Raw genomic sequence first — 21,295 nt, 5'->3', positions numbered from 1 at the left:
AGCATTACTTTAGATGTCAGCTTGCAAGAAGTACTGTTAGTATGCAGAAAGTGCATGAGGATAGAAAAGTGTGCAGTTGCAGACAAATTAAATGAAAAAATAACACTGCACTGCTCGGTTTTCTGTTGTTTAACGTTTTGAAGGAAATATGATTTAAGAGATGCGAAGACATAAAATGACATGCTAAAATGGCTAAAATGGCTAACAAAGTGTTTCAGTGTTGAATATCTACTTGCAGGATTTTTGCAGGCCAGCTTTCCTGCAGCAAGCCCTTTGGACATACAGGCCGCGGGCTGGGCCACATCTGAACTAGCAGAGTGCATCCAGCAGCTGTTGACGAGGAAGAAAAAGTCATTTGCAGCTTCCTGTCCGTTCACACGACTGTCAACGGCTGTGAGAAAGCATCCTGCTGCAAACACGAGGCTGACGCACCTCACACACTGACATGTCCTTGAAACTGACTGACTGCTGGCCCGCCGCCATGTCAATCAAACGCTTGTTTTTAAACTTGAAACACTTTGCACTAGTGTGATAGATAATGGTCTCCTGAAGAAAAGTTAAATGTGGTGTTGACATTTCATGCAGAGCATTTGATCATTCTGTCTGCAGAAGTGCAAACTGTTGGCACTCATCACATAAACTGTCAGCGAAAGGCTTAGTTTCATGTGTTCACAAAGTGTGTACAGAACTTCGAAGTTACCCTGCTGAGAATATTAAGAGAATGAGAGTGGTGAAGTAAAAGAGAAAGCAGATGGGGTCTCTCAGTCAGCGGGGAGTCGGGTCAGGTAAAACTGAGTGATTCAGTACATCAAGGCTTTCTAAACGCACACGCCATTGTCCTTTAGAACCCAATTAGTTAATCTACCGGGGCAAAACATCTGATCAAAGACAAACCACAGTTGTGCAAAAACATTTCTTTGTTGACAATACAACAGGAACCTTTCTTACTCGTCAGATGCTTTTGCCACAGAGCTCCAGAGATTCATTCAATTCAATTAGTCAAGGGTGAAATGTTTCAAATCAAGGGTGAAATCTTCACTGATATTTTACCTCTACGTCACAATTTATACTCAAAACACGATTGTTGTGTGTGTGTCTGTCTCACTCTAATTCTCCTCCAGTGATTATACTGAACTGCAACAGCATTCGAATGGGCGACCTTTACGTAGCGTCCCATCACTTAGATGAATGTGTATCTACATCTGTGACCTATTTCAAATGCAGTGAACTGTACAGTATATACACTCTGGCTAAAAAGAGAGATATATGTATGGACATTTGCACAATAAAAGTCCACCAGCATACTTATGTACAACATACAACAGATTGTGTCCTTTTCATTAGTCTTGTCATGCTCGTCTAGAATTATCCATGGCTGTATTGGCATCAGTCTTCTGTCTAAACTCAGTTATTCTTTCTTTCTTCCTCTATTTATCTCCCACTAACCAGTCTTTCTTATTTCTCTTGGGGCTTTTCTTTCTTCTTCCCTCCCATCTCTCCCTTTCTCCCTCTTTTGTGTGTCAGGTTGCTGGCAAGCCCTATGTATCCATTAAGAGGAAGTGCTGCAGTCATGCCAAACAAGGGTTGAGACAGGGACTTGGGCCAAGACCAGTGTGTGCACGCACACACACGCACACACACACACACACACACATACAGCTAAGAAAATGAAAAGGATGGGAGAAGGAATGAGGAACGAGGGTGACAAAACAAGTGGAGTTGAGGAAGGGACAAGGAGACAAAGCGTGTTATTGCACTGCTCATTGAATTTGCACTGCCTCTGGACAGAAATAAAAACTGCCACTTTGACTATTAAATTACTGGCATCCACACACGTACACTAATGTGTGCTTTTGTGTAACCCTTGAGAGTCTTTCTGCCATTTAAAGGAAAGCGAGGTTTATATACACATGCTTTGTTATCCTAATTTCACTGCTTCTGTTACCAACAGTCTTAAAGTCTCTTCAAGGACTTCAAGCACTGCTACCAGGAAGTGAACCAGAGTCTCTGCTGCTACTAACATGAACCACATGAAGAATGTGTCAAAAGTAATTCTCATTATTCTATTAATCAAATAGTTCTCAGGCAAACGTCATGTCGTGACATTGTGACAGCTGTTAAATCCATTCATATTTTATATACACCCCCTATAGAATAACCATGTGTTGACATACTCATGTTTCTTCCTGCCTTCTCAGGAGTACATACAAAGTGGCAATGAAGGTCACACAAGCAGAGGTTAAAGTGCAGTTTTTCCTTTTTATTCTGTGAGGCTTTGAAATAGGGTTTCAATGAGTCCTAAAAAAAAATCGAAACACAGGAAGTTTTGTATGTTCCTTCCTCTTTCATTTGCTTCAGAAACATTACGCTGTTGCCATACAATTACTATTTGCCTGCTTGACTTGCACTGAACCACTGTACTAGTCCCCTTGGTCTCTGGACATCCAGCAGCCATGTATCCATGCTGGCAGAAACAGCTCTTAACACATCACAGGAGATCACTTTGATGCGAGGAAAAATGTCACCAACAAGGCCAGTGCTGGCAATAAATGCAAAAAGCATAAACTGTATTTTGAATTTGGCCATTAAGATCAGATAATTATATATACTGTAATCTCTATAAATAGACTTTGGTACCGGAAGTGTTCTGGTTTCTGTCTGTAGTCTGAGTAGTATTGCGCAATTAAATCAATTCTGGTAGAACCCTATATTTGAATAAAACAGTGGGATCTTTAGTCCAGAAACTGATCTGACTTAAGACAGCTCAGTCTGTTGGTGAGTAAAAGTGATGAGCCAAAAAGGGCTCAACAGTCAAAAATAGATAAATAATTGACATGATTGTTAAACTTGCTCGGGAGGGGTTTCCTTTTGACTGCCCATGTTTTCCATAGAGCCAGTGTGACTGACTAAAATCCAGTTTTTGGATTAGAATTATAAGTTATTATAACTACTGTATACTGAAGGTTTTATATGTTTAATACCATTTATTGTAGAACAACACACATTATTAAAATGTCTACAAAATATTTGCAATAAATGTTTAAAACACCAAGCTCATTGAGCTCCTTTGTAGAAGTATGTTGGATGACCTGATAGGTTCACTGCTTTAATAATGTAAATGTCACAGACACGAGAACTGAGCGGGAAATGGAGAGGGAACTTGTAGATGACTTTCCAGGCAATATTTAAAAAAGCCGACACGTCATTCTTACAGGAAATAGAGCTAGACTTCCCATATGTTAGAAAGTCTGCCTCCAGGAGGCTAAGAAAAGCCTGCCAGCAGTGTGTTATGCAGTCTGTCAGTTTTGAACTAGCAGGAAGGGCGTGTAGCCCTCTTACACAAAGAATTATTTTTGGCGTCAGTGAAGATCGTGAAAGACACAGAGCGTAAAATGCTGATTTAAAGGATTTTTAACCCAGGTGGGAAAAGCTTCAGGGGGAAAGAGTCCCAGCTAAACAGGACAAGAGACTGAATGGGGAGATTGGATATCAGTTTAAATCCATTTTGTGCAATATGTAAAACAAATTTGAAATAAATGTCCCCACTGACAGCAGGTACAAGGTTAACTGTTCATGAATCTCACCTATCATCTTGTTTATGGATTTTGCTTGAAAAAACTGGTTAATAAAGGAAAAATATGTATTCACTGATTATTCACTGAACATGCACTCACCCCTTTGCAGATGGAGACAGCTTCTTTGGACAGGGACTTGGGGTAGGACACGTTGTGCTCCATAATGGACTGGAACAACTCATCTTCATCCTCGCCGTCAAATGGAGGCTGGGGGTGAAAGGAGATAACACGAAGAGTGTTGATGGTGCTTTCATCCATCATCCCACAGTGGATGGATAAATTGTTGCTGTTCTCTCGACGATTCTTTTTACTGCTAAATCTAATGTGTAGAACCCACGGGGATCCAGCAGTGGTGCATTCGTGTTTTTTTTTGTCATTTGCGCCCTCTCTACATGACAGGTAAATTGACCAAATGAAGTGAAAAACTGTTTTCTCTAATGAATAAAGATGAAGAGGGCAGAAAGACAGGACACACATTTGACTAAATGGGTGCCAAGGATGAAGAATACAACAGAAGAAGAAAGACAGAGAGAGAACACTAAACCACATAGACACGAGAAAGAGAAAACAAGAAAGGGTGTAGAGATTGTGAGGACAAGTTTCACAGGAAGAGCTTGCAGGGCAAATGAAGTGGATGACCCAGCTTTCCCCCTGCTCACGGGGTGGTTATCATCAGTAACCATAATGTGGGTGTTTTGACAGTCCACAAAATGAATTATTCGTCATTTCCACTTCACTGGCCCCTTCGTGTCTGCGTCATGCCCTCTTTACCTGATTTCACACAAGGCAGGAAGGGACGGAGAAAAGGAACATCCGAATAGGTAAAAACTTCCAACACAATGTGGTTTTAGGTTGACGTTGAAACCTCTGTGTTTAGCACAGACTGCATAGTTATCATAAATAGCTAATGCTAGGCTAATCTGGAAGAGTACACATTGCTTCAATGTAACCGCCAAATAGAGATTAATCAGCGTTAGGCTAATGCTGTGCTAGTTAAACAAAAAACCCAAAGAAACAGTGGAAAAGGAAGCTTCCCAAATGGGTTAGAGGTACTGTAATATAAAGAAAAGAGAAAACTGAATCGCCTCAATTCGTGCACAAATACGGACACTTAAATGCATGCAGAGCCACATGCTGGAGGCTCAACAGTGACTAACGTAGCCTCGAGCCCTTATGTTAAGCATAGGTGAGGGCGGGCGACAGAGGTCTGGGAAGCTTCCAGCCCACGTAGAATTACAATCACAATCAAAGTCACACAGCCCAGCCAGTGTGAGCGAATCTTACGTCTGTTCAGCCAGACCTAACCTAAAAGACGGCAAAAGGTAACACCAAATAGCATATGTGTCCTATGTTTGGAAGGGGAGATTGGGGGGGTTGTGTGTGTACATGTCAATGTTTATTATTGGTGCTGGTGGGAGAGTCTTTAGGAAGCACCACCTGAGTACATTGAGGCCTGCGTAGAGCCTTGCTGCTAGGGAACTTGAATGTGGGAATAATGTGGGTGTGAGCAGTCTGTGAGCAAACTTGTGTCTGTGTAAAGCTGTCGGCATAATCTGCAGCAGGTAATTGCATAAGTAGTACAACGTGTATGCGTGTGCACCGCTCACCTGTCCTGCCAGCATTTCGTAGAGCAGAACTCCATATGCCCACCAGTCTACAGAGCGTCCATAGGGCTGATATGCAATGATCTGTGGAGGAAGGCAGAGAAAGGGATCAGAAGTTCAGCCTAACTTAAACAACTAACGTTTTAAATTCATCAGACAGCGTTGCAGTACAGTATCTACTAATCTGTTTACAAGTGAGAGAGTAGAAGAAATGTGCTGCCTGTCAGTTAAATGATACAATGCATATTTAAAATGAACTGGAACCCAATATGTTCTTCTTTCAGCTCAGGACACAAACAAAGGTATTTTCATCTCAATGTGACATCCAGGTTCACTTATGCTGACTGTGATCCATTTTTAATCCTATTTTATGGAAAAAAGAAGCAAAGTAGGTTACCACGTTCATATCGGCACACTATAGTAGCCGGCTAGCTGACTCAAAAATGCAGACATTTTCCAACCCACTGGTCTAAATCCGAACACACGCCAATCCCTCTGGATCTGTAGATTAAATATGCAGCTTGTCACATATCCTATAAATATGTCGGTACATTATTCATCCATGACAAATTTCACTACTTATGCTATATTCTGTTACCTCCGTCAGAACCGAACGTGCATATCATTAGATGGCAAAGATGTAATGCTCAACATTCGACTCTTTAATAAATCCAGGACGGGCCAATTTAAAAAGCTCCAGCAATAAACTCAATAGGCCTCTTCTCAGCATGTTTTTTGTTGTCGTTTTTTTTATTGTGAACAAATATTTTTGATTTTCAGGATACGACTTGGCAATACCAAAAAGCTAAATAATACGGGAATTAAAAACTCACCGATCATAGCTCTTCCTACAGTTTGACCCAGGCAAAGAATACACATTAAGTCAGGGTGTATCTAGGCACAAAGGATGGATGACCCCTGAATCACTTACATTTTAATCCCCTGCAACAACACTTTTGCCACGGTTGAGCAAAGAAGATAAGAAGCTAGAAATGTCTGACAAGAAGCGAGCATTTGGTGCGTAGGCAGGTAGTAGATAACAAAAAGACTCACTGAATATCAACACCAACAACTCTGAGCTACAAAAACAGTTCTCATAGGATGATGTTGCTGCTGCTGAAGCTAAAAAAACAGAGTTCTCACTTTTTTTCACACAAAAACAGGCTCAAGACGGGAGTAAACAACAGCGAAGGCAATATAAATGCAACTCTTACAGACAAGTGTTTGCATATTTGGAAGAGCTATCTTGACACACATTTTGTTTTGTTCTGGTTCTTTTGTCCAAATATTCTGAATACTGACAGCATTCTCTCTCTTGTCTGAGCTGGTGATTTTGACTTTTTGACATAAATGGTTTTGTTTCCTTTTCGAATGGTCAAGGACTCTCGTAAGAATGATTATTGATCTGGGTGATATAGATTCAGGGGATGAATTTGTCATGTCCAAATCCTGCTCATAAAGTAAAGCTACCACTGCAAAAAGTTATAATATCAAAGATCCCTAACCTCTTTAATGTCATTACTAATAAACGAGTAGTATAACATCCAAATGCCAACGACACAGAGAGAAACACACAAGCGTTAAACACACAGGAAGTGAAGAAAAGAGCACATAAATCTCCACTGGATATCCTAGGAATTAAGCTTCTCTCAACTGTGACATTTTGTCTGGGAACAAAAGGATTTCCCGTGGGGTTCTCTGACATTGGCCGGGGTTAATGATTTCACCCGCTTCCACCCTATTTACACCAGGCAGGAGACACACATACTGTCCACTTACACATCCAAGCATTTCTCTGAAGCCTCTATGTAACAACAATTGGTGCAGCCATGTGCAAATGTGCAATTCAGGCTCACATACAGTACATATATAGAGTACAGTGCTGAGTAACGTCTGACCTCTGCTGAATACATGCTGCCCTGGGACACTCCTCCAGCTTAGTAGCACACATATACCCACATATGGCCAACGTACTGTACACGAATACACCAAAACTCACATGCACACACACACACACACATGAAGCATACACACAAATGCACAGAGGTGTGTGAGAGCAGATCTGTCCTGTGGCGCTTTATAACCTTTGCTGCTTAACACTTGACTTCTGTCTCACCCATGGGAGCCCACAAACACACACAGAGGCGGCCAAACACCCCACATCTCTGCATTCCTCAAAGATGAGGGTTGCTTTACTTGTACTGCTTGGCTGCTGCCTGTCTGAGGCAAATGTGCTGGGACAGGGGTTCACTGCCATCACATATACTCGGGATGAGTCCGCTGAAGCAGACAGCTTCACTCTGCTCAGCGAGATGATGGCTGTGCTGGACGAACAGAGAAATGAGCTGCGACACACCAAAGAGCAACTGGTGCAACTTCAGAAACAACTGGGTATGTGAGGTAGCGTCGCTGTATGCAGCATCAGAACAAACAGCAAATATGGTATTGTTACTTACTATTTCATCTTCACAAAATGTGTGTACTTTTGTGTACAGTATAGATGTGCAGACAGTCGCTGACAGCACGATGGATAAGCTATATGGACACAGTTGGATAAACTGAAGAAAGGCTTCACAGGTGCATTACTTGTTTGTATCACATTATATACTGTATATATATATATAATCAATACCTGTGTAATCTTTCATCCATATATCAATAAGATAAAGAGTTTCTGTGTGTTGTTGAATTTCTGCCTTTCTATTGCATGATTTCCATTACGTAAAAAAGACCACGAGGCCAGGCTGAGAGTCGGTGAGATGCAGCAAGAGGAGGAGAAGAAGCAGGTGCAGCAAGTCGTGCGGCAGTACACAGGTCAGGTAACTTTATCCTCAACATGAAATATAAGCCGAGGTCTTTATTTTGAAATGCTTATAATCCCAATAGGACCTCTCGATGTTGTTAACAAATTGTTATTTCACTTTTTGAAATACAGCCAATCAAATTGACTCCCTGCTCTTTCTTCCACAATGCTGCAACCTGCATATGTACAGTGGTTAAAAATTCGAAATGCTTTCAACCAATCGTTTGATTTGTTTACTCTAACCATCATTCTCTCCTCCTCCCTGAACAGAGCTGGAGGCCAGGCTGAATGCCAGTGATCCGGAGGGCCAAAGCAAACGAGTGGAACAACTGCAGAAGGAAAGTAAAGGTACCACAACAAAGTCAATTATTAATGACCAGCAAAGTAGATCTCCTCCTCGTCTCAGCTCATCTCAGACTGCATGGTTGAAGTCATTCAGTATTTATTCCCTCATTTTGAACAAATAGAGTCGAAGGCCAGACCGACAGAACTCGAAAATAAGCTTGAAGACGGAGATTCAAGAGTGAAGGCACTGTAGGCTGCTGATCAAGGTAAATTAACTATTGTCTAGCTCTTTTTATGTTTAACCATTAACATTGTAACATTTTTGATTATCCCAGTGCCTTCTGTTTGACATTGTGTCATGAATCCAAACAGATATTGTACATCACAGTCTATATCCAATAAATCATGGTTTGAAAATGCAGCGGCGTATCAGTGTTGACCCTTACGAAACGTAAACGTCACGACAAATGTGCGTATCTGTTTAACATCCGCCTCACGTATTGATCCATCTGTGAATGTCTATGAGCTCCTAAAGATCACGTACACATGAAACAGAACAGCAATGAGAGTACTGTATAACCCAGAGTGACGGCACAGTATTAGAATGGCGCCCATGCCTTGGCATGAAAGCGAAACACGGTGCCCCAAGAAGGTGGGAAGTGCTGAAACTTAATCCTCGGCTTTCCTTGGTTCTTTGGTAGGAAAGACGGAAGACGCAGCTGAAAAGCCCACTACCTTTATCTTGCCTCAATGCTTTCTAATTAGCTCGAGAGTCAAAGACTCTGTGGTGAGGGAAACCTCTGGCTGAAATCTTAAGCTTGCCTGTTCAAATCCAGCTTTCTGCTGGAAGCACGCCGACCTTCAGCCTGGCCTGACAGCTGCAAATGAATACAGCTACGCCCTCTGAATATATGTGTGAGAAGGGACGACTCCTTTGTTAACTGAAACAACCTCACTGGGAAACATAAATACTTACCAGTTCTGGATCTCTCTACTCACCTCCAAACACATTGAACATGTCTTTAATGAGGAGAGTCCAATCGATTAACACTCTACTGGTTTGCTAAGAGGAAACGTTTTTACCATGACATGGTGAACCAGGCCAACGTTAGACAGCTCGTCATCGAGGACCTAATGTGGCACATTTGTCGTGGTGTGTCACTGAGATTAGACCTCACAGTCTCTGCTGTGGAAAGAAGCCCAATGAGGGAATTAAGGATGGAAAGCATGCAGCAAGGAGATCGACAGCCTTATGGCGGTTTGTATCATGGGTATGAAAACAGAGAGGAGAGATGGAAAGGGGCAGAGTGAAGGAGAGAGAGAGGAGGAAAGGGAAGGGAGCAGCTAAGGAGGAAAGTCCGATGTTGTGAAAAACAATGAGATCAGACACATTTCTTTCCCAACACTAACGACACTATATGTTTCAATTGTTTATTTATTATCAGGAAATACCAGCAAAATGAATGACATACATCAGCCTCCGCTGTTTCGTAAACCAAGATGGTGAACTTGACAAGCATTACCTGCTAAACATCTACAAGCGTAAATTGGCTTGTCTTGGTCATTAATGCTAGGAGAGAAAAGATCAAGACAGCGAGAAAAAGAGACGTCTATAGAATCCAGAAATAAAAAATGCTGTTATTTTACCTCTATCAGAGAGAGACATGAAAGTCAGAGGAGGGTGATAGAGTCGGATTTAGAGTCAGTGAAAGTAAAGCAAAAAACAGAAAAAGAAGAAAAAACAGAGAGGACAATTGGAGTTCAGCGACAAAAAAAGGAGAGTGCTTAGATCAGTTTCAGACCATCGTGCGCAGCGCTGCGTAATGTGACGCTGCTGTGACTTCCTGCCCTTGCCACCCATAGCCTGCCTGCAACAGCACCGGCGGACATTAACATGCACGGTGACCTTCGTGCTCTGAACCAGCGTGTTGAGTCTCCGGCTTTCCACTTATTTATTACATACAAAGATGTTTGTTTGCTTTTGCTGAATGCATGGGGCTGATAAAGACATAAAGTGCTCTCTCCTTCTACCCGACTGATGGAAAAAGACAAGCGTGACCTGTTCCTGACATTCATCCTGTTATATTCTTAACTCTATTGTATGAAAGCCTCTGGCCAGTAGAGCTGCTCTGATTAAACACAGTGCATACATGTGTGTGTGTGTGTGAGCAGTTAAACACGGCTAGGCTAATTGTGTACACGAATCTTCATAGTATACCTATAATTCTTTATATATTGTCTCTATAATATCTTGTATCTGTGTGCCTCTGTGTTTATTTGTGTACCACTGCTTGAACAGTCTGCGTTTGTGCATGTGTGTGTTTCTGTGCATGTGCATTGCTGCAGACATTTCTGTCCCATTAGCCCTAATGCTACATGACAGTTGTGAATCAGACCGCTAGCTGTTCAGGGATACTCCCCTCACTACACAAACTCAAACATTGCAAGCGCACAGAGCCTCTGCTTCTATAAAACTGCCCGACACTGTTTCGGGGTGCCATGTTATCATCTGCCTCTATATTGTTATCGGATCCCTTTGAGGAATGCGTGTGCACATCAGGCCGTGCTTTATTGGTGCAAGCATTTCTCTGTACTGTATGTGCCTGTTGTGGTTGGTTTCATTCACTACTGATATTCCCGTTTGTTTTTTTTACAATTGGTAAAACGCGTTTCTCACTACTGAGTTCACTCCTTCAAACCTCGTCATGCAAGAAGTCAATGGTGACTAAACTGTGGATCACTTTTCATTGCTTTGACACTAAAGGCATCCAATGACTGAATGACCGTTTTCCCACTCAAACTCAACCACCATCAAGGTGCTGTGTATTTAAGGTCTAAACATGTTTACATACTATTGTAATAACTGTTCAATTCATGTTCAAAACCAAACATAACACAAAATTACTTTAAATTTGCAATTATGCAATTTGCTACATATCTACCAAATATTTAAAAAATTTAAATAAATGCATAGACCTTTATGAAAGACCTGTGCCAGGTGAGGAAATCAGGGCAAGTGAGGGGAATCCAGAGGGTTTTGTAACAGACAAAAGTGATGAAGTAATCTTTCCTTCCACCTTACTCGCCATTCCTCAACCCTCATAAAAGGTATTAATTTCCTTCATGAAGTTCAGAATTTATGACCACCTGATCTGATGTCGCTCTTGGATGCAATGAATGCTTGTGACGACCCCTCCCTTCCACTAGGGGTCTGTGTCCTGTTTTCTGTCAGTTTCTCTTTCAGAATGTTAATCGGCCACTGATGAGCCCGATGTGGTGATGGCTATATAAACGACATCTGAACCAGGATCAGGACCTCCTCTCCTCTCTGACTCTCCTGGGCTGACGCGGCTGCTGCTTCATTTGTTTGTTTGTTTAGTTTGGTTATTTGTTCGTTAAATAAATGTCTATTCATTACTTTTATCACTCGTCTCGTCTCCCTGATGTTGCAGCCTTGGAGCTAGGTCGTAACAATGCTGCATGTCTCGACATGTCTGCAAAGGATTGACGGGGTTAATTTGGGAATGCTAAAATATTCCTTCCCAGGTGTATTGCAAGAAAGGACATGCGGTGTGAGGTGGATGAAGACCCCGAGACAGGGGTTGACTAGCACTGTTCATTTTTATATCTGTAGCATCCTATACTGTTTGGACAGTTTTGAAAAAGTGAACTCACAATATGAAATGTGTGTTACCAATTGTAAAAAAAACAAAAAAAAAAAAACAGTAATGAGCAGCCTTGGGGTTTCCATGAGCGCCCTACACTGCATGTCGCACAGAAGATGAACAGCACCTTTTTACAAGATGAATTGTGCAACTTAAAGAGCTACTGCTGAAATTTAGCATTGCACTTCCATAAACTTGTGAGAGTCAGGCCCCAAAATCCTGGATTTTCATTACCCACAATGCAACTTGATAACATCTTTCATTACATCCTCCCTGCCTGATAACCTCCAACACAGTTTGTAACGCAGGCCTTTTGTCATACATTTTTACTTTTAATCTACTAAAATGGTTCAGGGCAACTGTACGCAGAAAAAAACTCAGCCGGGGAGAGAGAAATATTCTGAAAAAATGGGTTTAAGCTCTTTTTTGTGGACCTCTATATTTCATAATCAAGACAATAAAAAACTGGCAAATTTACGAGAAAAAAACTCAGATATTCTCCGAGATTGAGTAGCAAATTTACGAGAAAAAACTCTCAAGATTGCAAGATTACAGAGTCATAAATTAATGACAAAAAAAAGTAGAAAAAATAGTGGAGTGTAAAACCGTTGGCCTCTGAGCGAGGCGAAGATCCTGAGAGATACATACACAGTTTTTCTTTCATGCTCTTTCTGTGTTCTTTTATGAACATAAATATATATTATAGTAGAAATTACAGGAAGATACAGATGAACAACTTCATATTATGTGACAACACAAAGGCGTGTGTCTTTTATTTCTTAATTTTGTTTTTTCCTTCAATGGCCCTTTAAACTACAAACTAAAGGAAGCGTAAATAATAGATGAATACATTATAGTTTTATATAGGACAATATATAATACATCATTACATATGCCAAAACACAACTGAACTACAGGAGCATATGATGTATTGTCAAACATATATTTGCATGCATCATGTATCTATTTTGCTATCACTGAAAAATAACCCAGAAAGAAAAATACAGTGTAGTGCACAATTAGTATGATGTCTAAAAGCACTTGGAGCCCGTAGGGAGAGAGAAGAGGAAAGGATATCATCAAGGCATTTAACTAATTACTGGATCTTTTATGAATAATAATAATAATCTGGCAGAGAAGTAAACTTTTTCAGGATGCTCGCATGTTCGTGCTCTCCGCGTCTCTGTCTCATTTGCTGCTTCCTTCTCACTTTCTCTTTTTCACCTCCTTCTTCACCCCTGACTGTTTCTCACATCACAGTCACTTTTCCAACTACAGCTTTTGCAGGAATACTAATAGCGCTGATCTGAAAACACTGGTTTGAACTCTGGGTAATTGGTGAAGAGTTTAAAATTGGAGCTGCCACTGCAAAGGTGTGTTGCCAGACTTCAACTCCTGTTGGTGACTCAGGGTTGCTATTCCTAGTCCTCAAACTTTTCAATGCTGATTGTGAAAGTATCTGTATTATAAAGTCTGACAATAAAGTTGTTCTGCATACAAGTGATTCCTCTTCTCCATGCACCTTGGAAGTAGGCAGGTGGCAAACTCAAGTTCTGAAAAATGAAACCAATGCTGATGCACCTTAAACTTCATCAGGGGGCGACTCCTCTTGTTGCAAAAAATAAGTCTGATGTCTATGAAAAAACGACCCTACCAGCAAACATTGTAAACATGAGTTTATGGTCTCAATCGATAGTTTCAAATCTTCTTTAATACAGCATGATGTTCATTCTGGTCCATTTAGAGTCAAATAGACGATACAGCAGGGTATGCTTTAGGGCGGGGCTACCTTGTGATTGACAGGTCGCTACCACGCCATTGTCCAGTCTGGGAGTTGTCCTTGTTTTCATCTCACAACTTTAACCCTTTCACACTGTGTTTTCATTTTATGAAAGTTATTTGTAACATTTTTGGTTGCCTAAAAATGAGTTATTCAGCATTTGGTTTTATTTAGATCCATCCTCTCGTGTCAATTCTGGTTGCAAAAAACAACCCGCCAAAAACTCAGCAAAGCCCACAAACCATTGGGTCATGGTGACTACATCTATTTCTCATAAACAGTCTATGGAAGCGGAAATCCCTACTCTGCTCCTACAGTCCTGTATTTTAACACAGTAACACTTTGAGGAGGAACACCAGCTCAGCGACAGTAGCAGCACTTCTTCAATGACTGAATTTGAACTATATCATCCTTACAAACACCCCAAACACTGTTTCAGCCCATAGAGTGAGTGAGCAGGGAAGTGGACACCTAAGCCTCCTAATGCCACACTGCAGTGGGGACCAACTAGGGCGTAGAGGGAAATGGCCCGTGTCAGACAGCCAAACATCGCTGTTTCTCATTTCAATCCCTGCTTTCTTTACCTCTCTCCTTCAGTGTCTGGCTGCTCTTGTCCCCTTCTGCTCTTTTCCTCACAGTTAATACCTTATGTCGCCTTTGTGTTTCCTTTGTGTTCCCTCCCTTCTCTCTCTCTCTTCCCCGCTATCTCTTCCTCTCTGTGTCAAAATCATTGAGGTGTAAATTCACATTAGTGTGAGCATTCCTCCCAGACAGGAGCTCCCAATGACTGGCTATATAGGTCACAGTAAACTGTGTTTCAGCACGTGTGTGTATGTGAGGCCACCTCTACTCCCTCATATAGTTATAAGCATATGGGCAGGTGTGTGTGTGTGTGTGTGTGTGTGTGTGTGTGTGTGTGTGTGTGTGTGTGTGTGTGTGTGAGAGAGAGAGAGAAGTGTGAAAAATATTTCTCATCTCACAGCTATCTCACACATGCTGAGATACAAACCCCAAAACACATTTATATTTCAGAAGTGACCTCCCTATAGCAGCTCATATAAAAACTAAATATATTGCATGTGAGTTTTTCCTCATTCAGAGTGGCAGGTGCTTAACACCTCTGGTAATAGAGAGCTGCAGGGATGACATATTTTTGTAGGCCAACCCAGGAAGTTAGCATCGCACTGGTTCCCTCGACAAAAAGCCGATGCCATTTTTCCACGACGTGGCGAGATGACATGTCTCATTTAGCCACTTGATAGCATCTGCCTTTATTAAGACACTTAAAAGCTTCAAAATTCACGAGTGGGTTATTTACTGACGTATTTTATGTCGTAAAACAAAACATTAGAATCTCTTCGGATATCTAACCAAAAACCCATTAAAAAAGAAAACCGAATTACTTTGAGACGAGGCAACCGGAAGTGCAACAATGCATACTCATCTCCAGGTTTTAGGACTCATTCCTGCAGCACTCTACGGTGGTTCTCAACGCTCTGGAAACTATGGCTGGATCCAAATAATCCAAAAACATTTTCTTCCCTAACCACTGACCCTTAACGGTAAACCCTAACGTTTGGTAACTGTTTTCAAATTTCCGAGATGGACCAAAGGCCAATGACAAAACTTGATACGATAATCTCTCCTGGTGCTTCTGTCACACACAATTTGAGGAGCACTTCCCCTCGATCGTCTCTGGAAATATCACCACTGTCAGACAATTTTAAGGTCAGCCTCCACTCAGGAGTGTTGTTGAGTGTGTGCTCAAGTGTGTGCATGACTGGGTTTGTGTGTGTATTGAAGGAATGCATGTGCACAGATATCTATGCAGAAACTGTGTGTGCATGTGATACTGCCATGCAAGTGACTGTGTGACATCATATGTGTGTGTGTGTGTGTGTGGGTGTGTGTGTGTAACATTCAATGTGTGCTTTGGCTCACAGTGCTATGGAAACAGAAGCCGCTCCCACCACCTGCTGTGTCATCCCTGGCTGACGCATTAGTGCCAGTCTGACTGTGAACGGTCACAGCATGTTCACCCTGAGTCTGTTGGGCAGAATTAACCTCCCAGTCTGTCAGAGGTTTCTTTCAGAGGGAATCAATAACCCAGCCCTCCATTAAATAGAAGCAACTAACTGATAACACAGCTAGAGAGTTGGAAAAACCAAATGAGTATATTAAGTATAAACTGCAACAAGCTGCAGCATCAGTCTTTCCTGGAGCTATATCGGGTGAGATTAAGGGAGACAGATAAATAGATTAACAGCATTGAATTATGGATATTTAGCCGGATTTCCAGATCCCATGGCAGAACTTTTGTTTAGTAACTCACTGGGGAATGGCACTCTTTGAGATGATTTATTTATGTCATTGCTTGCTCCAACAGCTTGGTTGTGGTTTTAAATCAATCATAACAATGCAGGGAAAAAAACAAGCGTACTCATAGATTATTGTTTGTCTTTAAATCCATCAATGTCTTAATATATATGACTAAATTGAAACATTTAATTGTGTTTGCCGTCAGTAGTATTACCACCATTTGTTGTTTAAAAGCCATTCCTGATTTGTGTAAATCTAGACTTGGATCTTGGCGTAGGACTTGAGTGCCTTGAGACTTACTTGTGACTTGCAAAGCAATGACTTTGTCCCATCTCTGGTTGATGCACAGCAAAGTAAGGTTGAAAATGGTGCTGAAACATGCCTCATATTGAAAACTGGGTTGAACTATTTCCAACGACACTCAGCCCATAGTCATCAGTGAGCTTGTCAACCATCCAGTCAGTCAACTCTCCTGTCTGAACCTCTTACCATGAGTGAGGGCAGGGTCATTCACTGGAAGTGGATCCAGTCTAAGTGATACACAGTTGCCACATCAGTTGATGAACAACCAGAGACTTGTTAGTAACAAATGGCTAATAAATGGGCATATATGTGTAATGTAGTGGACTAATACCATTAAATCCTCCTTGGGACCAACCAGTTTTACAGATCTGTTGATAAAATTGACTAATCGATTAGTCGACAAAATCGTATGAGTGTTAGTCTACTAAGAACTTCTTTGGTTGAGGACAGCCGTAGTTGCCAGTCAACAAGGACAAAAACAAGCAGGTATCTATCTAAGTATCTGTCTTGGCAAATTGGATTGAACTTGCTCAGGAGGAAACCCACTGGGACACACTGAGACCCCAGCTTGTACGTATGGTCGGGTTAAATTTGGACTTGCCAGCGGACACACTAGGCGTCTGTCACACTGGTTTGCTTATGTCATGAGAGAGCGCTTGTGTATGTGTGTGTGTGTGTGTGTGTGTGGATCTATCCTGAGGCAGTAACCTTAATCTGGAGCACAAGGGTGACAGAGGCTGAGACCAGACAGTGACAGAGATGACCTCATGCATCAGGAACAAGCACGCACACACATCTCTCCACGCTCAGCCTTACCTCTGGGGCAATGTAGTCGGGAGTGCCACAGAAGGTGCGTGTGGTCACTCCTTCTGACATGTTCTCTTTACACATGCCAAAGTCAGCAATCTTAATGTGTCCCTCCGAGTCCAGCATCACATTGTCCAACTTCAGATCCCTGAGGAAGCACACAGACGGTCTAAACATCCTTGAAGATGTTGACTTTTCTATTTGAATTTGTTTCAGCAGGTGGCTCTCAATCCCAATCCTAAATACTACTAATTCTTACACTATTTATTACAAACAAGCTCCAGTTGATACTTCAAGAAAGAGCTAATAAAACGCTTGATGCTTAAATAAAAACAAATGCAAGAGCTTTTAGTATAGGATGACTCTTTACTGCATTGTATCTGCTTTTTAATTGTTTTTAATTCATTTATATCACAAAATGTCTGATTATTAGTTTAAATGCAGCCCCTGAATCTGTTGCTGCATTGACTAGTTAACACCCACCTGTAGATGACTCCTTTAATGTGCAGGAAGAAGAGACCTGCAGCGATCTCTGCTGCATAGAACCTGCAATATAAACCACAGACTTCAAACATAAGGAAACTTACTTTGCTGTATTCCAGAAATAAGTACATGAGACATGTCAGGCTTTTTACAAGGTGGCCATATTAGTGCGGTAGCTACTTGCTGCAGTAACAACGCAGCATGCAAAATTGTTAGCCCTACACAAAGAGGTTTTAGAAGACTGAAATAATAATTATCTCAAACTACAGCAAAACAAGCATAGTAGTAGAAAGTAGAAAATGATTCACTACACAGTGCTAGTAAATTGACATGTCTTACACTGCCTGAGGTTCCTTGAACTTGCCCACTTGTTGGATATGGTACATGAGGTCTCCGCCATTCACATACTCCATGACAAAGTACAGACGGTCCTTTAATCAAAGAGATAGAGCGAATAGAAGAGAGGGTTTAGGGAGAGAAAAATATGAAACGTCATTATTTTGCACAACAAAAAAAAATGCCCGAAAAGTTCAACAAAAACTGTTAAATTACACATTTATATTCACTGCCAGTGCTCTGAACAGCTCAGTGTTGCAGGCTCCCCTAACCTTGCCGTCTGAGTCACTCTGTCGTTCCTGCTACACATTCCATGAGAAGGTGACCTAAAAAGGTCACAACAAGGAGCTTCATGGAAAAAGAAAACACTCAACACAGACATCTGTCAGGGGATATTCTCTTTGTCTGGTAGTGCTGGTCCCTTACTGCCCATGACAAGTTTGGTCTTGACAGTCCCTCACTAGCAACAGACCCATACTGGCGTCAAAGCTGACCTTCCGTGAGCTTTGACAAAGCTGATCTGACCCTGGACTTTTGAGAACCTTTTGAGAACCTTCACACCATGACAATGACTTGAGCAAAAATGCAAGCTGCACCTTCTCTAGATCTTTTCTATGGCCTTTTGTCTCGCAGACGTGGTGCTGATTTCACTCAATAATGGGTCACAATAGACGCCTCGGCCTGGATTTCATTCTAATGGATGCTGACGACATGCAAACAGAGGAAAAATAAAACTTGTGTATTTCAGCTAATTATGCTAAAACTTCAACTTGTGTACAAGACCTTCTGACTGGGGACGCTAAAATGTAGTGCTCTTTGTAGTGTTTAATAATGAAGCTCATTAAAATTCATGAGTGCGACTTTGCACATTTGACGTCGACATGCTGTGCTACCATTTAGGGATACATTATTTTGGTGTTTCATGTGCTTGGTCTCATCATCTTTTGCTTCTTTCTTTTCTCAAAACCTGTTTTTAACTTCAGTATTTTAATACAAAAGCACTGGCAAGATTATTTTATTGTGAAAAAAAACTCTGCAAAGAAATTGGGAAAACATTAGAGAGGTTGTGAAAGTGTGAGAGTGCGTTTGTCTTTGTGTTTTTGTATGTGAGCGAATGAACTGTGAACCGTGTGTGTGTGTTCATGAATATGCCATGAGTGATGCCAAGCTGAGTCTATTCCTGAGTCTGCCTGCTGGTGCTCTAATCAGCTGCTATAGTTCAGCTTGGCCTCTGTGAGAAATCAAACCACTAATAGACGTTTATTTTCCACCCAGCGCAAACCAATGAATTTACCCAGAGGCGTTCTGATTAGGGAAAAAAGTCAATTTCTTTCACATTGTCACTGAAATGGAGGAGTGGGGCATGAAAAATTCACATGGCTACAATTTGTATATCTTTATTGGGTTTAAATAATGTCATCAAACCTCTATATCTACTGATTTTAAGTAACAGACTTTGACTTTCAACTTTATTTGTCCTGAAAGCACCAGATTTCCTCCAAACTTCTTGTTGTTGTCCGATTTATGTTTGTGTTCAAAAACCCTGGAGAGGTTAGTGACTTTTCATGGTTGACCCTCAACCTAATTAATCATTCTTTGTCTTCATCTGCACCAAAGTTCATAATAGGGCTGCACAATGATGATGTAAAAATGATGCAAATAATATCACAAAGTCCTTATCAGTCAAAATAATCACAATCACTCAGCCCTATAGTCAACAACTGCTCCCACGACCACTACTACTATGACTACAGCTACAGTGGAACTACTACCAACACTTCACCAGTTGTTGTTAAAGGGGAACTGCACCAATTTAACACATGCAGATCAGTTTAGTAAGAGCGGGAGTCATGTCTGAGAAATAGCCGTGATTGTCATTAGGGTTACCTCAGCTTGGGCTTGGAGACATCACATGTTTGAGGGAGGCAGGGAGAGTCTCCGGGAAGACGATATCAAGTTACATTAAAGGAAATTAAGAATCCAGTGTTTTTGGCGCTTGATCATTTCTTGGAATTAAAAGTCAATACTTCTCAGCCTTCGCTCCACCAATTTTGACACATTTTTTCTGTCTCTCCCAAGTCCCCCAACGTCATGGAGTTGCAATACCGAATTGTTGGCCAACCCTTTTAACACCACAGACTAACTGGTGACATTGAAAGGTTCATTACATTTATTTATTTTTATAAATTGATTGTAGTTTCTGTTGTTTTTTGTGTGCGTCTGTTCTCATATAAGAACAATGTAAGTGTGTGAGCGTGTGTGTGCTGGAAATACACATATTACATTACAAGGATGTGTCTTTTCACTCATACAGTATGGGCTCCCAGGTTGTGTTGTCTGGTTTTGGAATGACTCAAAGTCAATATACACGTGCAGACATGCTCTCTCTCTCTCACACACACACACCCACACACACACACACACACACACACACACGCACACACACCTAATTAGGGTCTGTTTGTTTACTTTCCTCTCTTTTTTTCATGACTAAGCCGTTTAGCTAAAAGCCCCTTCATGAATTAATCGGACCTGACATGACCTGGAGTGCCTTTTCCTGATACGTGTCCAGGAGCATTTCACCTACCACAGTCTGGAAGCACGAGTGCAGATGTGTGAGGAAGGGCGGCTTGTCCTGTTGGGCCAGGACTCTCTTCTCCACCATGGTACATTCCACGTCATCGTCCTGGATCACCACGTCCTTCTTCAGGATCTTTATTGCGTACAGCTCTTCGGTGGTCTTCATCTCTGCCAGTATGACCTTCAGAGAGACAGTAGGAAAAGATCACAGCTATGTTTAACCAACTCTTTCTTGCTCCTTTAGCTCGCATTGTGTCTATTACCAGTGACACTTGGAGTGTATTTATATTTGTGCTGTTCCCAGCTGCCTCACCTTCCCGAAGCTCCCTTTCCCGAGCACAGCCAGGAAGGAGAAGTCGGTGAGTTTGACCTGGTTCAGGCTGATGAAGGGAGGCTGGCTGGAGTGGCTGCCGTCCGGCTCGGAGATCACCTTCTTACCTGGGCCGAGCTTGGCTTTCTGCACTCAGGGAACAAAGGGTGGTGTGTAAGAGATACACATCTTAAAAATGCACTTTGAGTAACAAACACACACACACACACACACACACACACAACAAAAAGCTTCACTGTGTTGTTCAGACAAGATGACGAGTTCCTGAATTCCTAATATGTGGACTTTGTTTTAAAAGTTATTGCATGAATCAAATTTAAAAGATACTGAACCAATGATAAACCTGGACGAAGCTTATTTCCAGACCAACAAATACGATTTCCCTGTTTGTTTGTTTATTTTGTATATATATATATATACACAC

General features: G+C 41.5%; 1 protein-coding gene across 1 annotated transcript in view; it reads right to left on the bottom strand.

Annotated features, from left to right (window-relative positions):
• The window catches only part of prkcaa (protein kinase C, alpha, a), a 147,513-nt gene that overhangs the window by 16,167 nt on the left and 110,051 nt on the right, over nucleotides 1-21,295 (bottom strand). The window contains exons 9-15 of the mRNA XM_031864491.1: nucleotides 20,854-20,997; nucleotides 20,548-20,721; nucleotides 17,964-18,055; nucleotides 17,625-17,687; nucleotides 17,151-17,289; nucleotides 5,183-5,263; nucleotides 3,675-3,782 (exon numbers count right to left, since the gene is read on the bottom strand). Coding sequence (XP_031720351.1) covers nucleotides 3,675-3,782; nucleotides 5,183-5,263; nucleotides 17,151-17,289; nucleotides 17,625-17,687; nucleotides 17,964-18,055; nucleotides 20,548-20,721; nucleotides 20,854-20,997 — 801 coding nt within the window. The remainder of the gene's footprint in view (nucleotides 1-3,674; nucleotides 3,783-5,182; nucleotides 5,264-17,150; nucleotides 17,290-17,624; nucleotides 17,688-17,963; nucleotides 18,056-20,547; nucleotides 20,722-20,853; nucleotides 20,998-21,295) is intronic.

This window comes from Anarrhichthys ocellatus, unplaced genomic scaffold (genome assembly GCF_004355925.1).
Source record: "Anarrhichthys ocellatus isolate YVR2014 unplaced genomic scaffold, GSC_Weel_1.0 scaffold31, whole genome shotgun sequence".
Classification (NCBI taxonomy): domain Eukaryota; kingdom Metazoa; phylum Chordata; class Actinopteri; order Perciformes; family Anarhichadidae; genus Anarrhichthys; species Anarrhichthys ocellatus.
Note: the sequence above shows the minus strand (reverse complement) of the source record. Positions and strands in the feature narration are given on the sequence as shown.